This window comes from Lactuca sativa, chromosome 3, assembly GCF_002870075.4.
Source record: "Lactuca sativa cultivar Salinas chromosome 3, Lsat_Salinas_v11, whole genome shotgun sequence".
Lineage (NCBI taxonomy): Eukaryota > Viridiplantae > Streptophyta > Magnoliopsida > Asterales > Asteraceae > Lactuca > Lactuca sativa.
Genome location: NC_056625.2, coordinates 210,503,864 through 210,521,075, shown reverse-complemented (window position 1 = coordinate 210,521,075; position 17,212 = coordinate 210,503,864). Strand labels below are relative to the sequence as shown.

The 17,212-nt window shown below is 31.4% G+C and overlaps 2 protein-coding genes across 2 annotated transcripts; one reads left to right on the top strand and one right to left on the bottom strand.

Moving 5' to 3' along the window:
* The first annotated feature begins 11,906 nt into the window (after positions 1 to 11,906).
* Positions 11,907 to 12,482, top strand: LOC111877706 (uncharacterized). Its single transcript, XM_023874214.1, has 2 exons — positions 11,907 to 12,041; positions 12,108 to 12,482. Exons 1-2 carry the CDS (start codon positions 11,907 to 11,909, stop codon positions 12,480 to 12,482), a joined length of 510 nt encoding a protein of 169 aa, XP_023729982.1.
* Positions 12,483 to 13,353: 871 nt separating this feature from the next.
* Positions 13,354 to 16,972, bottom strand: LOC111877723 (putative disease resistance protein RGA3). The gene has a single exon (XM_023874230.3). It carries the CDS (start codon positions 16,823 to 16,825, stop codon positions 13,556 to 13,558), a length of 3,270 nt encoding a protein of 1,089 aa, XP_023729998.1. The 5' UTR covers positions 16,826 to 16,972; the 3' UTR covers positions 13,354 to 13,555.
* Between the last annotated feature and the right edge of the window lie 240 nt (positions 16,973 to 17,212).

Here is a 17,212-nt window from a genome sequence, read left to right as displayed (position 1 = left end):
ATACAAATTAGAAAGAACAAAAAGTAGTTACTAAATATATCATTTTGATTATGCAGAGGAAATTTTTATAGACGAAAAAGTTGGTTAATGAGTAGAATACAAAATTTTAAATTTAGAATAAACCATGGAGGAGCGTTTTCATTCTTCTCAAATTGAATTTTGAATATAAAACTGAGTAACAGTAAATGTGTGCTTAAATTTGGGAGATATTCATGGAAACCATTTTAGAATCACAAGCAAAGGAATAGGAAGAGATGTACGTTGCAAATTTAAATTGGAGGTGGCAAATTTAAATTGGAAAAATAATAGAGTGATATGTGGCATAATATTAATTAGAAGGTGTATTAGAGTGACATGTGGCAAGAAAACTAATCTTTTATCACTATATATATATATATATATATATATATATATATATATATATATATATATATATATATATATATATATATATTAAAACAGAAACCTGATGATATCACCTTTAACAATCAGAACCATTCAATGAATTTCCTTGATTTATTTCAACCCTTAGATCGTTCTTCATATTTCTGGTGATGTCATCCTAACAAAACAATTCACTATTTATTGAACGCATACTAAATTCGATTGATTACGTCCGTCTGTCATAACTACTTCCCATATTGAAATTGAAAAATCAACCACCAAATTAGCGTTTTTTGATAAGCCGATGAGGATGATTGCAGCATATTTGATTGAAATCCTTTCTGAATCACTTCCTCAAGGTCATCTATTATGCTATTACATCGTCTGTTGAGTAGGGTTCTATATTGTTAATCATCTTTTTATTCAGATTTATTTTCACCTTCATTCATCTTAACCAACATACTTATCGGTTGATTCTAATCATCTTCTCTCTCAAACACAGGAACTTAATAAACATTTGTTATATGTAGGTGCTTGAAGACGAAGAAAGAAAAGAAATCCAGATTGTTATCGGTTGATTCTGTTTTATATATACACTTTGTCTGTTTTGTTGTTGAAGATGATGATCTTTGTATATATAAACCCCCGAATACAGAGGATTTCTTTCTCGATTTCAAATTAGTTTAACTCCAGGTTAGGCTAGTGGGACTTTGTAGGACATCAACACATATCTAGGTTGTTGGTAAGATTCAAAATGTAATTATTTCAACCAAGCACCTGAATAGTTTTAGATCCCTTCTAATACAATGTTGACTTACATCCGATTGTGGACTAAATTAACCAAGTCTATTATTGTCAGTTTGTTTTAAGTTTAAATAACAACTATGTTGACCAAGTTTATTATTATCATTTTATTTTATGTTTAAATAACAACTATGTTGACCAAGTCTATTATTGTCAATTTGTTTTAAGTTTAAAGGTAATCTCCTTAATCTTTGGCTTAAGCCATTAAGTTTGTTATTCCACAAATATGATTTTATAACAATAAGTTTTTTTTTGTTCGTAACAAACTATGTTGACCAAGTCTATTATTGTCAATTTGTTTTAAGTTTAAATAACAAACTATATTGAACAAGTTTATTATTGTCAATTTGTTTTAATTTTAAAGATAATTTCCTTATGACTAAGGGTATAATTGTCTACATGAGCACATACTCTACAAATTTTAATTTCTTTCATTAATCTTATATTCTTATTTATACAGATTATTATTCCAATTATATCGTCAATCATAAACACTTTCCAAAATAATTATATGTATATTTATCATGTTTCAATATATAGAATCCAGACATTTATGATTAAATCGTTTAATAAGGAAATATTATCTTTAAATCTTTTCAAATTCATATACCTTTATCAATTTCAAATCCGGTCATTTAATTTTATCTTATTAATTATGGATGTAAATCATATATTTTTTTATAACTATTTTAACTTAATATAATATCAGGACTCATGTTTTCCAATTATACCCTTTTCCATATTTTGTTATGCTATATAGATATAGATATCGTCTAAAATCATTGTTTACCATTATATATATCCTTATCCACCCTATATAATATTACGTATCATACAAATCACGATAAAAAATTGTTTCTTCAACCTCTCAATCACGAAAAAAATTGTTTCTTCAAACTCTCTTTACACTTGCTACTGCCTACTTCCATCATCCATAACAGGTTTCATTATCCTCTACAATGTTTGTTTTTGTCGTTATATTATGAGTCATGTATGGAAGGGTGTTTTGAATATGTTTCTCATGTATGCAAACTAGTTTATTTTTCCCTTTCTTTGGTGTTAAAGTATTTAATAATTCTAACTCTTCTTAATTCACATTCTGTCATCGAACTTCCTTTGCCGAATGTTATTTGATTCCCGTCTTTATTGACTTGAAAACTATTTTTTTTGGTGAAGGTGCGGTTTACACTTTTTCCTTCCTTAAACCAACAATCATGACACCAACAATCACTGTCAAGGTGCATAAAACCAACATGCTAAAATATATTGATGTATTAGGCAACAATGTTTACAAATAATATGGACCATTTATGTTACAATCTCCTAAATGACCATGTATTCAATAAATTCTGCCACATGGATCATAATATAATTACACTTCAATGTTGTCCTATATTATCATTAATAATAGTTATATTTCAATTATTTTTTAAAAGTATATATACATCATATCATCCTACTTTGCAAATCTGCAATAGAATCCCAATATTTGACTTTACCGGTTAGACTTTGGCCAAAAAGTTACTTCTTCATCCCTTAATGTTTGGCTTAAGCCACTGAGTTTGTTATTCCATAAACGAGATTCTATAACAATAATTTTTTTTATTGTGCGTAACAAACTATGTTGACCAAGTTCTATTATTGTTAATTTGTTTTAAGTTAAATAACAAACTATGTTGATCAAGTCTATTATTGTCAATTTTTTTAAGTTTAAAGGTAATCTCCTTAATCTTTGGCTTAAGCCACTGAGTTTGTTATTCCATAAACAAGATTTTATAACAATAAATTTTTTTTTATTGTTCGTAACAAACTATGTTGATCAAATCTATTATTGTCAATTTGTTTTAAGTTTAAATAACAAACTATGTTTACCAAGTCTATTATTGTCAATTTGTTTTAAGTTTAAAAGTAATTTCCTTATAACCAAGGGTATAATTGTCAATACGAGTACATACTCTACAAATTTTAATTTGTTTCATGAATCTTATATTCTTATTTATGCAGATTATCATTCAAATTATACCGTCAATCATAAACACTTTCCAAAATAATTATATGTATATTTATCATGTTTCAATATACAGAATTCATACATTTATGATTAAATCGTTTAATAATGAAATATTATCTTCAAATCTTTTTAAAATCATGTACCCTTATCAATTTAGAAACCAACATTTAATTTAATCTTATTAAAAAGGATCTAATACTTCTACTTTTTATACATAATTTTATTTAATATAAAATCATGACACATGTTTTCCAATTATATCTCTATATTTGTTAACCAACTTTAATTCGTTGTTATCTTCACCAATATCCTTTAATTCCATTCTTTGTATAATCATTTTTACGGTATGTTATGATATCCAATTATGCATTTACTCTTCTCTCCAATTTTATGTACTTCATCTTATATTTTTACAGTATACTAGATATATGGATACCAACAATGGAAAAACCAAATCAAAAACATTGCCATGCCCACCACTGTCGAACATCACAAACGGTAAACTTTTAATTTAATATTATCATTAGATATTTAATAATAATAATTTATTGATTTTCTTTTTATGTAATATATATTCCCGTTAAATTTCATATTTAATGTATAATATATTTTCATTTCATCCACCTTTATCATACTTATTTTTTCTGAAGAAAATAGCTTCTACATCCCCACTAATTGTCGAGTTATTTGAAATTGACCGAAATTACATTCAAACTCATCATCCCATAACGTCCTACGATCGAATTTGCAACCTACAACAATTTCATCAAGGTCGCCAATTTCACAGATAACCAATCAGGGTAAATTATTAATAATTACTTTTATATTATTGTCTCACTGCTAGTCAAAACCATATTAAGACTATTAATTTTTCAAATTTAATAACTGTTATGATACTAATAAACGGTTATAAACGGTTCGTATACGTTGCCGACTTCAAATGTCCAAAAACCAAAAATGCAACAACTTTCAAATGTAAAGACGCATCACAACTCTGGTAATAGTTATCCTATTGTTATATTACTACTTATTATATTTTTTGTATTTAATTGATTATAAATTTAATTTCAATATATGTACTTTAATATTACATATACATATTCATATTTTCATTGTAATTTACAATACAATTTTTTTTTCAAGAAAATCGTATCTTCGTAACACCTGTTTCTCAAGTTACACGAGAAGTTACTGCATCACCTTCAACATCATCCTCTCATAATCGTATATGGCAAAATGTGCAACATTAATTTATTTCCTCAAGGTCGCTAATGTCACATATCACCGGTCAGGATAAGTTTTTCATAATGATTTTTTTATTATGTTTACCTAAACAATTTAGATAATATAAAAACTTTAATACATTCAATATTTACTAACTTAAGAAACTACCAATGAATAGTTGTAAACAGTTCAAGTACGTTGCCAATTTCAAATCACCAAACAATTCAAAATGCAACAAGTTTCAATGCAGGCACGACCTATCTGAACTATGGTCATATACTTCAAATTATGTCATTATTAATTAATACATAATATTTTTTTTTATTTTATCATATAATTACATTTGCTATATTTCACGTTATACCTTTTTTCACATTTAAAAGTTACTTTACAATTATTACCAATACAGTCATTGATCTTATCTAATCATTATTTTTTCAAAAAAAAAAATGTGTTACATTTCAAGAAAATAACACAACAAAAATGACAAGAGGGAAACGAAAACAGTTCAATACAAAGGATATTCCTTTTTTTGATTTGAATGATGATTTTGGGGAGAACTCAAGCAATACTACTATTCGTTCTCAACCTTCCTGCGGTTATACTGATAAGGTTGATTACCAAGGTATGTTATCATCTATTTTGTTAATACATCCACTTATAGATTTTTGCACTTAATTTTATTAATATTCATTGTCTTATTAATAATTTAAATTATGTTTATTTTGCATCACCAAGAAAAAAGAAACAAACATCTATGCCTTATAATTCAGTTGGTCAAAATGATGTAAGGATTAACACCCAGACTAAATGTAATGGCATAAGAAAAGGTACTGTTTCTTTCTATTTAAAATTTTAAATTTTGGATATCCAATGAAAATTATCCTTTCAATATGTTATCACCCTTTTCATATTACGCTTATAGTATATATTATGTGCTGAGTTTTTTTTGTTTCTTTATAGATTATTTGGATTCTGGTGATGCGGTATACGTTTGCTCTGTATGTAAAGCTAGGGTTTGGAAGGGAGAAGCAATAAGAGGAAATGAAGATTTAAGGAAAACCTCTTATTCCATATGTTGTTACAATGGAAAAGTAGAATTACCAAACTTGATTCACCACCTAAGTTATTGCTTGATTTATATAGCGGAGTTACTGAAAAACTCGGAACTTTATAAAAAATGTTCATAGATATAATATAATGTTTGCATTTACATCTATCGCTGGTAAGACTGATCATACAATTAACTCTGGAGGTGGTCCGTATGTTTATCGAATGCATGGACAAAATTAGCATATTACAGGCAGCTTACTACTAGAGGAAGGCGAATTACCGAAATTTTGCCAGTTGTACATATACGATACAGATGACGAGGTTGACAATAAATTCAGTGCATACGAGTATGTGAATACATTCTATCATATAATAGCATTAAATTCCCACACATACACACACACACACACACACACACACACACATATATATATATATATATATATATATATATATATATATATATATATATAGGGCTAGGTTATAATGTGGATGGACAACTATTGTGCGGACGTGTGGATAACGCTATTTTATGAAAATTACTAAGAGAATATGTTGTTTAGTAATGTGAATACGTTCAATCTCACAGAACTATTGTTATTTTAATGGATTCTCACAAATTCTAATTCATTTTTATTCTCATGCATCGTTTTTTATTTATTTTAATTCTTACAGAATACGACTCAATAAACATCCTGATAACATTCTGACAGAATGAGAATAATTAAAAAAGTGTATAATAACCTTATAGACGATTTAATTAGCGAAAATGCTTAATAATTACAATAATTATATAAGATTGAACGTATTCATATTATCAAAAAATATATTTTTTTTTGTCATTCTCACAGAATAGCATTATCCACACGTCCACATAATAGATGTCAATCCACATTTGAACCTAGCTCTCTCTCTCTCTCTCTCTCTTTCTCTCTTTCTCTCTCTCTCTCTCTATATATATATATATATATATATATATATATATATATATATATATATATATACAGAGAGAGAGATAGAGAGAGAGAGCTAGGTTCAAGTATTCTAAATAATTATTGTGTGGATGTAGGAATCATTGTGGACCAATCAAATAACATAAAAAATAAAAAATTAAATAAATAAATAAGGGTAATAAAGTAATTTGATAAATAACTTCCACAAATACTTCCTATAATTATGCTAGTTATTTTGACTTTGACCTAATTTCTTCTCATTCTTATATACGACCGTTCATTATCTAAAAACTCTATTTCACCATAAAAAAACTTCCACTGACGACCACCACCTCGATTTACAACAACTTCTCACCACTTCCACCGATCACCATCAACAACCTTCTTCGTACCCAAGATCATCATCACCATTGTTCATAATCTCGATCCTGCAAATAAAAAAGGGGAAGAATGGTTATTATTTTTGCACAATCGATGAACCACACAGCCGAGACCCATCATCAAGTGTCCCTAATGGCCATCACAACACCGAAATTTGCTCAACCCTCCGACTATGGAAGAATCGAGGAAGGTCGGAGCTGGGTTCCATCGATGACGATCCCATCGACTTGATGACTTCTACTTTGCAAGGCAGCGGACAACGGCTTACCCAGTGACCACTTTCGTTCTTCATCGTTTGCTACTAACCGGTGGTAGAAAGCAACGACACAATGGAGCATACTTTTTGTTTGCAGTTCACCTGGATGGGACTTTGTTGGACAATTCGGGCTGCCACTTTTTTGCCTAATGAAAAACCCACCAGAAGTCTTCATAAAGGTATTGTTCTTCATAGTTGCTTAAAATTTTGTCACATTTTGATTAACTAGGATTATACTTTAACCCAATGTAATTGTTAGTATAGTTAAATTAGGTGTGTCTATCGTTCTCTCAATTGTAAGAATTCTATTTTTTCAAGATTACTTTGTGATTCACGTTGAATGTTGTATCAAAATACCTAATGTGATTGTTAGTATATTATTTCTCTGTAACTATATCTCTATCACTCTTTTTTTGACTTTTTTTCACTACATCTACTCTCTTTCACTAAATGAATTGGTTGCTATTGTAACTCATTTTCAATTTCTCATATATTGTTATCTGATTAAAAAAATTCATTATAAAAGTGTTATGATGAAGCCTGATCGGTTGAAAACCCTCTCTCCAATACATATTTGGGAGAACTTGAGGTAACATGAGTTTGTCTAATGGCTATTTTTGTTAATCCATCAGGTGATACTGCTCGGACATAATCCCAAGAGTGTTTTTAGGAGTCAAATAATGTTCAACAAATAAAGGATTTGAAGTGTATAGGATTCCATTCCCGTTGTCAAAGGGATAAAGACAGAGTGAATCAGAATTTTGTTGTTCATATTCAATTACAGTTGCCACCTTTCAAGACTTTCTTGGATCTTGTTGGGATTCATTTAACAGTGAAGGATTCAATTACATAGTGATGTGAAACAACCAGCATGATAATGAATTTGTATTCTTACAGAACGGACTTGTTATTCATTCATAATGAATTTTTTCTTCGGTTGGAATAGATTAACAACAATACTCCCTTAGAATGTATTAGTATTGACATCAATATTCTCTTAGAATGTATTAGTATTCTTTCAGAATGGATGTAATTTATGTTCATAATTGTATTCTTTAAGAATGAATGTAGTTACTGATTCTAAAGCATTAAAATTCGTTTCATATAAATTTTTTATAAATTAAAAAATATTAATTTTGATAGTATATGTTTATATTATTCTGTTAGAATAGAATGAGCTTTTCAAGATAATATGAATACATTCTTTAGAATGTCAATTAAATATAACTATTATTAAGAAAAATCAAAACTTGAAAGTTTAGAGAATTAATTGTTCCCTAAAATATGAAATTTTCCTTTATTTAAAATTATGTTATTTGACTAAAATACCCTTATAATGAATTTTGATGGTATTTTTTTAATTATCTTTAATTCAATAATATTTATTAATCAATTTCTTAAAATAACTAAAATGATTGGTCCACAATAATTCCTACATCCACACAATAATTAGTTAGAATAGAGTAACCTAAGCCTATATATATATATATATATATATATATATATATATATATATATATATATATATATATATATATGTATATATATATGGTTAAATATTTTATTCTTTCTCATAATATTTATATCCATGATTTTGTTTTCCTATTAATGTAGTTCAAAAAAAAGTCAACATCTCATAATTCAATGGGAAATCCTTTTTCACTGGAGTTCTTGATTGTTCATTAGCTAGTGGGTTTATTGGATTTTATAAATCCATTAGTTAAGCAATTTAGAATGGCATGTGATCGATTTGGATCGAATCCAACAGAGCGTATTAGGCTTAAATTAATTGGGACAAGAGAAAAGGATGATACATCGTATAATCTTCCTACCACAAGTGAGGTTGTTGCACTTATTTTAGGTGACACTCACGGTTCCGATTCATGAGATATTGTTTTGAAAACACAAAGTCGTGAAATTCAACGTATTAATGAGTTGCATCTGCAATATCTTTCACTTCAATATCCTTTATTGTTTCCTTATGCCGAAGATGGATTTTGATTGGATATATTACATCGTGGTGTTGAACAACCAAAATCCAAATGACGAATAACACTTACAATACGAGAGGTTTTTGCTTATCGTATACAATAGAGAACTAATGAAATATCTTTGATATTACATTCCAGAAAACTCTTCCAACAATTTTTGGTTGATTCGTATACAATGGTTGAAAATGACCGACTTAATTATATTCGGTTTAACCAACCAACATTACGTGTCGCTCCTTATGGAGACCTTTCCGAGGCTGCTCAAGAAGGAACTGAAGATGCTTCTGCCATGGGGAACCGTATTATTATTCCGTCTTCTTTTATGGGTGACAGCCGTTACATGCAACATAATTACTTAGATGCAATGACTTTGGTTAAGTGGTTTGATTATCCTGATCTTTTTTTTAACCATTACATGTAATCCTAAATGGCCAGAGGTAATTAGATTCGTTGAATCTAAAAATCTTAAACCCGAAGACAAGCCCTATATTTTGACAAGAATATTCAAAATAAAACTTGATTCACTAATCACTAGACTCAAGGAAGAATTTTTTTTGGGTGAAGTCGATGGACGTATAAATCTAAAATGTCATTATTCATTTTATTTTATTTTGATTTTATAATATCATACGTTAACCAAGTAACATATTTGCATCATACAATTATATGTACGATCGAGTTTCAAAAAAGGGGTCGTCCACATTGTCACATATGCCTATTTTTAGAAAAAAAGTCTAAACTTCCAAATCCCGAAGACAAATTGTGTTATATGTGCTGAATTACTTGAACCAGATTTGTATCAAATTGTTTCTGACAACATGATACATGGACCTTGCGGGAATGATTTTCCATTTATGCCATGTATGAAAAATGGCAAATGTTCTAAAGGATTTCCAGAAGACTTTACAAATGATACGTATATTGACAAAGATGGTTATCAAGTTTACTAAAGACGCGACAGTGGAAACAATGTTGTGAAAAACCGAGTTTCTTTGGACAATAGGTATGAAAATTAAATTTTTATTTATATAAACATTTATTTCTTTATAAATGTTATCTTTTATAGGAAAGATATGTTAAATGATCTTAATTTTCTTTATGCCATTTTGTTTCTTTTTTCAGATATGTTGTTCCAGATAATAAGATACTTTTGAAGCAATACCAAGCCCATATGAATCTTGAGTGGTGTAATAAGCTTGGATCGATAAAGTACCTTTTTAAGTATATTAACAAAGGTCCAGACAGGATCACTGTGTCTTTTTATGACGCTAAAAATAACAAAAAAACAATATAAAGAAAATAACGATCGTGATGAAATTGTTAAGTATTACATTTGTCCTTATATTTTTGCTTGTGAGGCATGTTGGAGACTTTTTAGGTATGCCATTCATTATAGAACACCACATGTTGAAAGGTTGTCGTTTCACCTACAAGACAAACACCGTGTTGTGTTTAAACCATCCCAACGTGTTGCTAACGTTGTTTCTAAACCAATTATTATTGCTTCTAAATTTTTGGCCTGGATGGAATGTAATAGCTACGACGAAAAGGCAAGGGAGTTATCCTATGTTGAATTCCCAACTCAATATGTTTGGAATAAATCAGATAAAGAATTGACAAGAAGAAAAACGAAGACAAAGTCACTTGGTAGAATTAATCATGTGTCTCCCAAGTCTGGTGATGTTTATTACTTGCGCATTTTGCTCAACAAAGTAAAGGTCCTACTTGCTATGAAGATATTAGAACAGTTAACGGGACCGTTTATGACTCTTACAAAGATGTTTGCTACGTTCTTGGTCTATTAGGCGATAATAGAGAGTGCATATCTTCTATACAAGAAACACATCATTGGGCCACCACTTATTTCTGTAGGTCTCTATTCGTTATGTTGATTACATCAGATAGTCTATCCCGGCCTCATCTTGTTTTTAAAGAGACATATAACTGTCTTTCTGATGATGTCGTTCACGTTCGTGAACAAGAAATAGGCGTGAAAGGTACATTTACACAAAAAAAAAAACGTCCCACTTTAATTGATATTATAAATAAATTATTTCATTACTTTTTAATGTTTTTAGGCTTGAAGCTAAAACCGGAAACAATTTAGCACCTAACGTTGTCGTACATTGAGAAATCTTTATTGAGCTGTGGACTGAGTCTTAAGCAAACACCTAATATGTCATTACCTGATCACAAATATATTCAAGATTCTTACAATATATTAATTCAAGATGAGCTTAATTATTATCTGTTCAGTCTTGAATCTGAACAGCAACAACTGCATTCAAAATTAAATGTCGAGCAAAAAAATGTTTATGATATAATTATGAATGCAGTTAACAACAAAAAAGGTGGTGTCTTTTTCCTCTATGGTTATGGGGGAACAGGAAAAACATTTGTTTGGAAGACATTGTCTGTTGCTATTAGATCTAAAGGTGAAGTAGTTATTAATGATGCTTCAAGCGGAATTGCAGCACTCTTGCTTTTCTGGTGGTAGGATAGTGCATTCAAGATTTCCTATACCAATTAACTTGAATGAGAATTCGTTTTGTTCTATTACGCTGGGTAACGATATAGCTGCCCTGTTGAACAAAGCGAGCCTTATAATTTGGGACGAAGCCCCATTGATGCATCGTCATTGTTTCGAAGCAGTTGATAGGACACTCAGAGATATTATCCCTCTATCGAACAATGATAAACCATTTGGAGGCAAGACCATTGTATTTGGAGGTGACTTTCGTTAAATTCTTCCAGTAATACAAAGAGGAAATCGTTCAGATATTGTGCAGGCATCATTGTATTCATCAAGATTATGGCGTGAATGTATAGTTTTGCGTTTGACTGTAAACATGAGGCTTCAGGTTGGTTGTCCAAACAATGATTTTAAAGAGAAAAAATCACTTGCTGATTGGATTCTTAAAATTGGTGAATGTACTATCGGTGGTCCTAATGATGGTGTAGTTGAAGTTGAATTTCCAGAAGATGTGATCGTTCCCTCTACGGGTGACCATATTCATTCAATTGTATCTTGCATTTATTCATCCTTTTAGAACCATCTTGATGATCCATCGTATATTGAAGATAAAACTATTTTGGTCCCTACTAATGAAGAAGTTGATGCTATCAACGACTACATGTTAGAATTGATGAAAGATGAAGGGAAAACATATATGAGTTCAGATTCCTTATGTGAGATCGAGGCAGAAGATTCTTTTGAGGAATTAGTATACTTTCTGGATGTGTTGAATGCTTTTAAGGCCTCCGGTATTCCCAACCATAAACTTATACTAAAAAAATGTGTTCCGATCATGTTGCTTCGTAATATCGGCCAAACCAGAGGACCATGCAATGGTACTAGATTACAAATCGTATGGCTTGGAAGACACGTCATTGAAGCAAGAATCATATCTGGTAGATTTTTCTGAGACTACTTATATACCTTGCACGAAGTTGACCCCATTCGATAAAAGAATTCAATTCCGTTTTCAACGTAGGCAATTCCAATAGAAGTTTGTTTCGCTATGACCATTAACAAAAGTCAAGGACAATCATTATTAAATGTTGGATTATACTTGCATAGGCCTATCTTCACCCATGGTCAGTTATATGTAGTTGTTTCTCGTGTAACAAACAAAAAGGTTTGAAGGTACTCATATTCATATGTGACGAGTAAGGTCGTTCAACTAGTAAAACAAAAAACATTGTCTACAAAGAGGTCCTGCAACGCTTGTAGATATTTATCGATTTCAGTGTTTCTTCTTCATATTTCAATAATAATAATAGCCATAAACTTTCTTTTATAATTATTATGCAATATATATATATATATATATATATATATATATATATATATATATATATATATATATATATATATATATATATATATATATAAATGTTTTTATATTTTTTTAATTTAACGCGGTTTATAATCTAGTAAAGTACCATATTATGAAATCATTGCTTCTTCAATTTTATTTTTTGTTTATGTATTACTTATTTATCAGCTTTCTTTTTTTGTTTAATGTTCCTAGCTAGTAAATAAAATATTATTATTTGTTAGTTTTCATGTTTTTTCAAGCGTGAAAAAAGTCATCCCATTTACCTGCAATTAAATGTTAAATAGTAGTTGCATCCACCATTAGCATTTGCACAGAATTCATATCTATTATATCCACACGTTTCTTTAAAAAAAAATTGTATGTGTATTTTGTTTAATTCCTTCCAAGTGTTTTATTTGGAATAAAACCATATTTACGAAATCTCGACATACAGAGATTAATAATTTATTTGGAATAAAACCATATTTACGAAATCTCGATATACACAGATTAATAAATTAAAATGATGAAACAAAAAAATTTAATTGGAAATAATCAGAAACTTTATGTCCTATAAACATAAACAATGATTAAAGTGATGAGTGAAAGAGGAAGTATCTTGTAGCAGCGATTGTTACACCAAAACGTCTAACCAATTAACTGACTAACATCTCTAGCTATACACTTCTACATCCATCTATTAAGACATTATCTGCATCCCTTGGTGCTCCTCGCTTAATTGTTTCTTTGTCTAGCCTCTTGCAATCATTGAATGCTATATATCGGATAGATGACATATTGGTTAACCATATAGGCAATTCTCGCATTCCAAATCCCTGTATAGTCAACCGAGCGAGTGAAGTGAGGTGTTCTATTTTTTCTGGTATCGACTCCAAATGATCCCAACCGTTCAATTCCAACGAGTGAAGGTGGTTCCTCAACTTCTTGATACCTTGGAGACTTGGGAAAGAATGAAGCTCCTTGGAGAATGGACCAAGTTTCAACCTGCTTAAGATTGAAAAACATTCGAACATTTTGGGAGGCAAGGAAGTCAGTTTGTTGCATTCGGTAACACTCAGTCTCTTCAAAGAATGACCCTGGTTATGAAAATCGGGTAATCCCATGAGGCTGTGGCAACCATCGATTGATAATGATTCAAGAGATGTGAGGCCTTCTATGCTCTTAATGGACTCGAGATTTTTGCAATTCTTTATTTTTAAGGAAACTAGAGGATGTGGATGACATTCATCTAAGAGAACGATCTTTGGGCAGTTATAAATGTACAACTTTTCGAGGACAGGTGATAACAGTGTTGAGCTGTTCGTTGCTGCATCCATCCACTTTTCCAGTCTTTCCATACCTATGAGTTGGAGCGATCTCAACGATGGAGACAGAGGCTTAATTGATCTGCTTCCAGTAAGTTTTTCGCCCTCTTTGACTGAAAAGCTGCTTAAGCATGTCAAGTTGTCCATATTTCTTAACACAAGATCCCGTAGAAGTGGTAGGTTCTTAAGCATTGGAAGAAGAGGGCAGTTGTGACATCTAATCAGTTTGATTTCCACCAGCTTGTGAAGGGGTGTCCATTTCCCTTCAATACTGATTGTCATGGTGGAAACCCATTGTGGAAAACTATCACCGGAAAAGTTGTAGATTGTCAAGCTTTTCAAATTTTCAGGGGGTTGCAAGCCTTCCAATACATCTTTGTCATTTCGGTTGGCAACTTCATCTTTATTATTCCAACAAAATTCAATCTTTGATAAGTTTTTCTTTCCAAATAAATCTGCCTTGGTGGCTTCTTTTTTGCTTTTAACTTTTTCTAGATTCAATATCCGGAGCTTTCTACCAAGATGTTTCAAAGGGCCTAGCTCTTCAATTTGATGTCCTTTCTTTCCAAGAACGTGAAAGGAAGGCAATGTTCGAAGGGAAGTCAATTGTCCCACATTATTGATTGGAACGGTTTCTGGGAACTCAAAGTGTCGCAGGCTTATCAAATTTCTGAATTCTATGGGAAGCCTTCTTAAATGATTTACCTTAAAAGATCTACAACCACATAACTTCAGAGTTTGCAAATGGTAAAGTTTACCAATAGACTTTGGAAGAGAACCGACTTCGGTATTAGACAAATCAAGATATTTTAGATGCGTCAATTCTCCAATTGATTCGTCCAAGATACATAGTCTGCATCTATCGAGTTTGAGGATACGCAAGTACTTGAAATGTTGAAATGAAATGTTATTCTCAACTTCACCCTCGAAAAACAATGTATGCAAACTTCTAGCTTTCATCTCATCTTTGAAGACCACAGAGCTCATCTTTTTAAGAGAGATGTTGATTCGAACATCGTCCTTCCAATGTCGGTAAACTGAGAGATGTTTAACCTGAGGAATACGCACAATGTCATCATGTGTCGGATGCACTAGTCGTAAGCTTTCATGTCTAACAAGTGACGAGGAAAGATCATGCAACAAATCATGCATACTACAAGCAGCCACGTAACCATACTCATCCCTTGTAACATCTTGCAACAACAAATTGCTAACTAAAATTTCGACAATATCATTTCCTACATCCTCCATATCCTTGTTTCTTGCCTCATCCCCTTGAACAAACCCTAAAGCCATCCAAAGTTGGACCAATTCTTCGCCTTTCATGATCGAGCCCTTTTGAAAGATGGAACAATATGCAAAGCATTGTTTGACAATAGAATTTGGTAGATTGTCAAAGCTTAGTTTCAAGCTGTTTTGCACTCTATCCCCTTCTCCTTCAAGATCCCAAACCTTGCTATCTCGGATGGATAACCACTTTTCTTTGTCATTGTAATTACGCAACATGCCTCCAATTACATTTACCAACAAAGGCAAACCACGACACTTTTTCACAATATCACGGCCTATCTCCTCCAATTCATGCAACGATGGTTGATCAGCCGCAAACGCTATTTCTTTAAAGATGGACCAACATTGATCATCAGAGAGACCTTGTAAAGCACGGAACTCCTCACTCATAGCCAATGTTCCGATTTCAAGATTCCGTGTAGTTACAAGAATGCCACTTCCATTTTGTGAATTTACTTTTAGCATGCAAGTTCGGAAATCATCCCAATGTGCCCTCTCTTCATCCCAAACGTCATCCAATACTAGCAAATAAGTTTTTGATCCCAACTCCTTTTGTAGATCTTTAATTATATTAACCCTAGTTCGTGACTCACATTCCTTTCCGGCAAGAGCTTCATAAATATTAGCAAGAAGTGTGTTGACCTCAATCTTAACCGACACACATAACCAAGCTCTAACATCAAAATGTTGCTCGATTTTTGGATTATTGTAGATCGACTTAGCCAAAGTGGTCTTCCCAATCCCGCCCATTCCCACAATCGGAACAATCTTGAGGTTTTCATCTTTTCTTGAGTGGGTTAGAAGTTGAATAATATGTAGTTCATCATTCCCCCTCCCAATAATTTTGAATTCATCTAAGTATGGATCAGTCTCTCGACAAAGACTATTGCTAACAGGGATAGACTGTTCATTTTCTAGTCTTAAATCGTTTGCTCGTTTATTGATCTCAAACAACTTTTTGCTAACGTTTTCTATTTTATGACTCATTTCTCTACGAAATGACAACTTTTTCAAGCTCGGAAGATGGGGTACCTTTCTTGCTATCCAATCTCGTTTCTTTACCTCACGCCTCAACATTTCATAATGAACTTCATCCAAGATATCATCAGCTTCACTGACGACATCTTTTAGCTGTTTAAGCCACACCATCACAGCCTCTGTACCCTTTTGTCTTTCCGCATCGCGCAACTTGGCGCGGATCAGGTCCAACAGTTCGTGAAGGGTAGTTAACTTTTCTTCGTAACCCCAAGCAATGACGATTTCATTGGCAGCTATAGACAACACCTTTTTCAGTAACCCTTCAGCAGCAATAGTGATTAAAGCTTCTGCCATTTTTACTGTTAACAAAAAGTCAAAGATAGAGATGGTGGAAGAAAGAGAGAAAGAGGAGTGGCTATGAGGAAATGAAGGGGAAGTATTTGATTTCACAATGGACCAATGGATAGTTGATATGAAAAAAGATAGAATACTAAAGCCATGTGTCTTGATGTACTCGCTCTCTGCATCACAGAAAAGAAATAATATTAAAAAACCTATTATATGTCAGGTTTTACTAATATTTTTATGGAGATACAAAACAAAAATAATATCGGGACAGGTGTTGTTTTTAAACATCGAGATTTGGGTCCTCCACGGGCTCCATCACACAAAAGTATGCTTATTTTTTAAGACAACATTAAACCAATATTTTTTTTTTCAAAAAACTTATAGTATAATGTC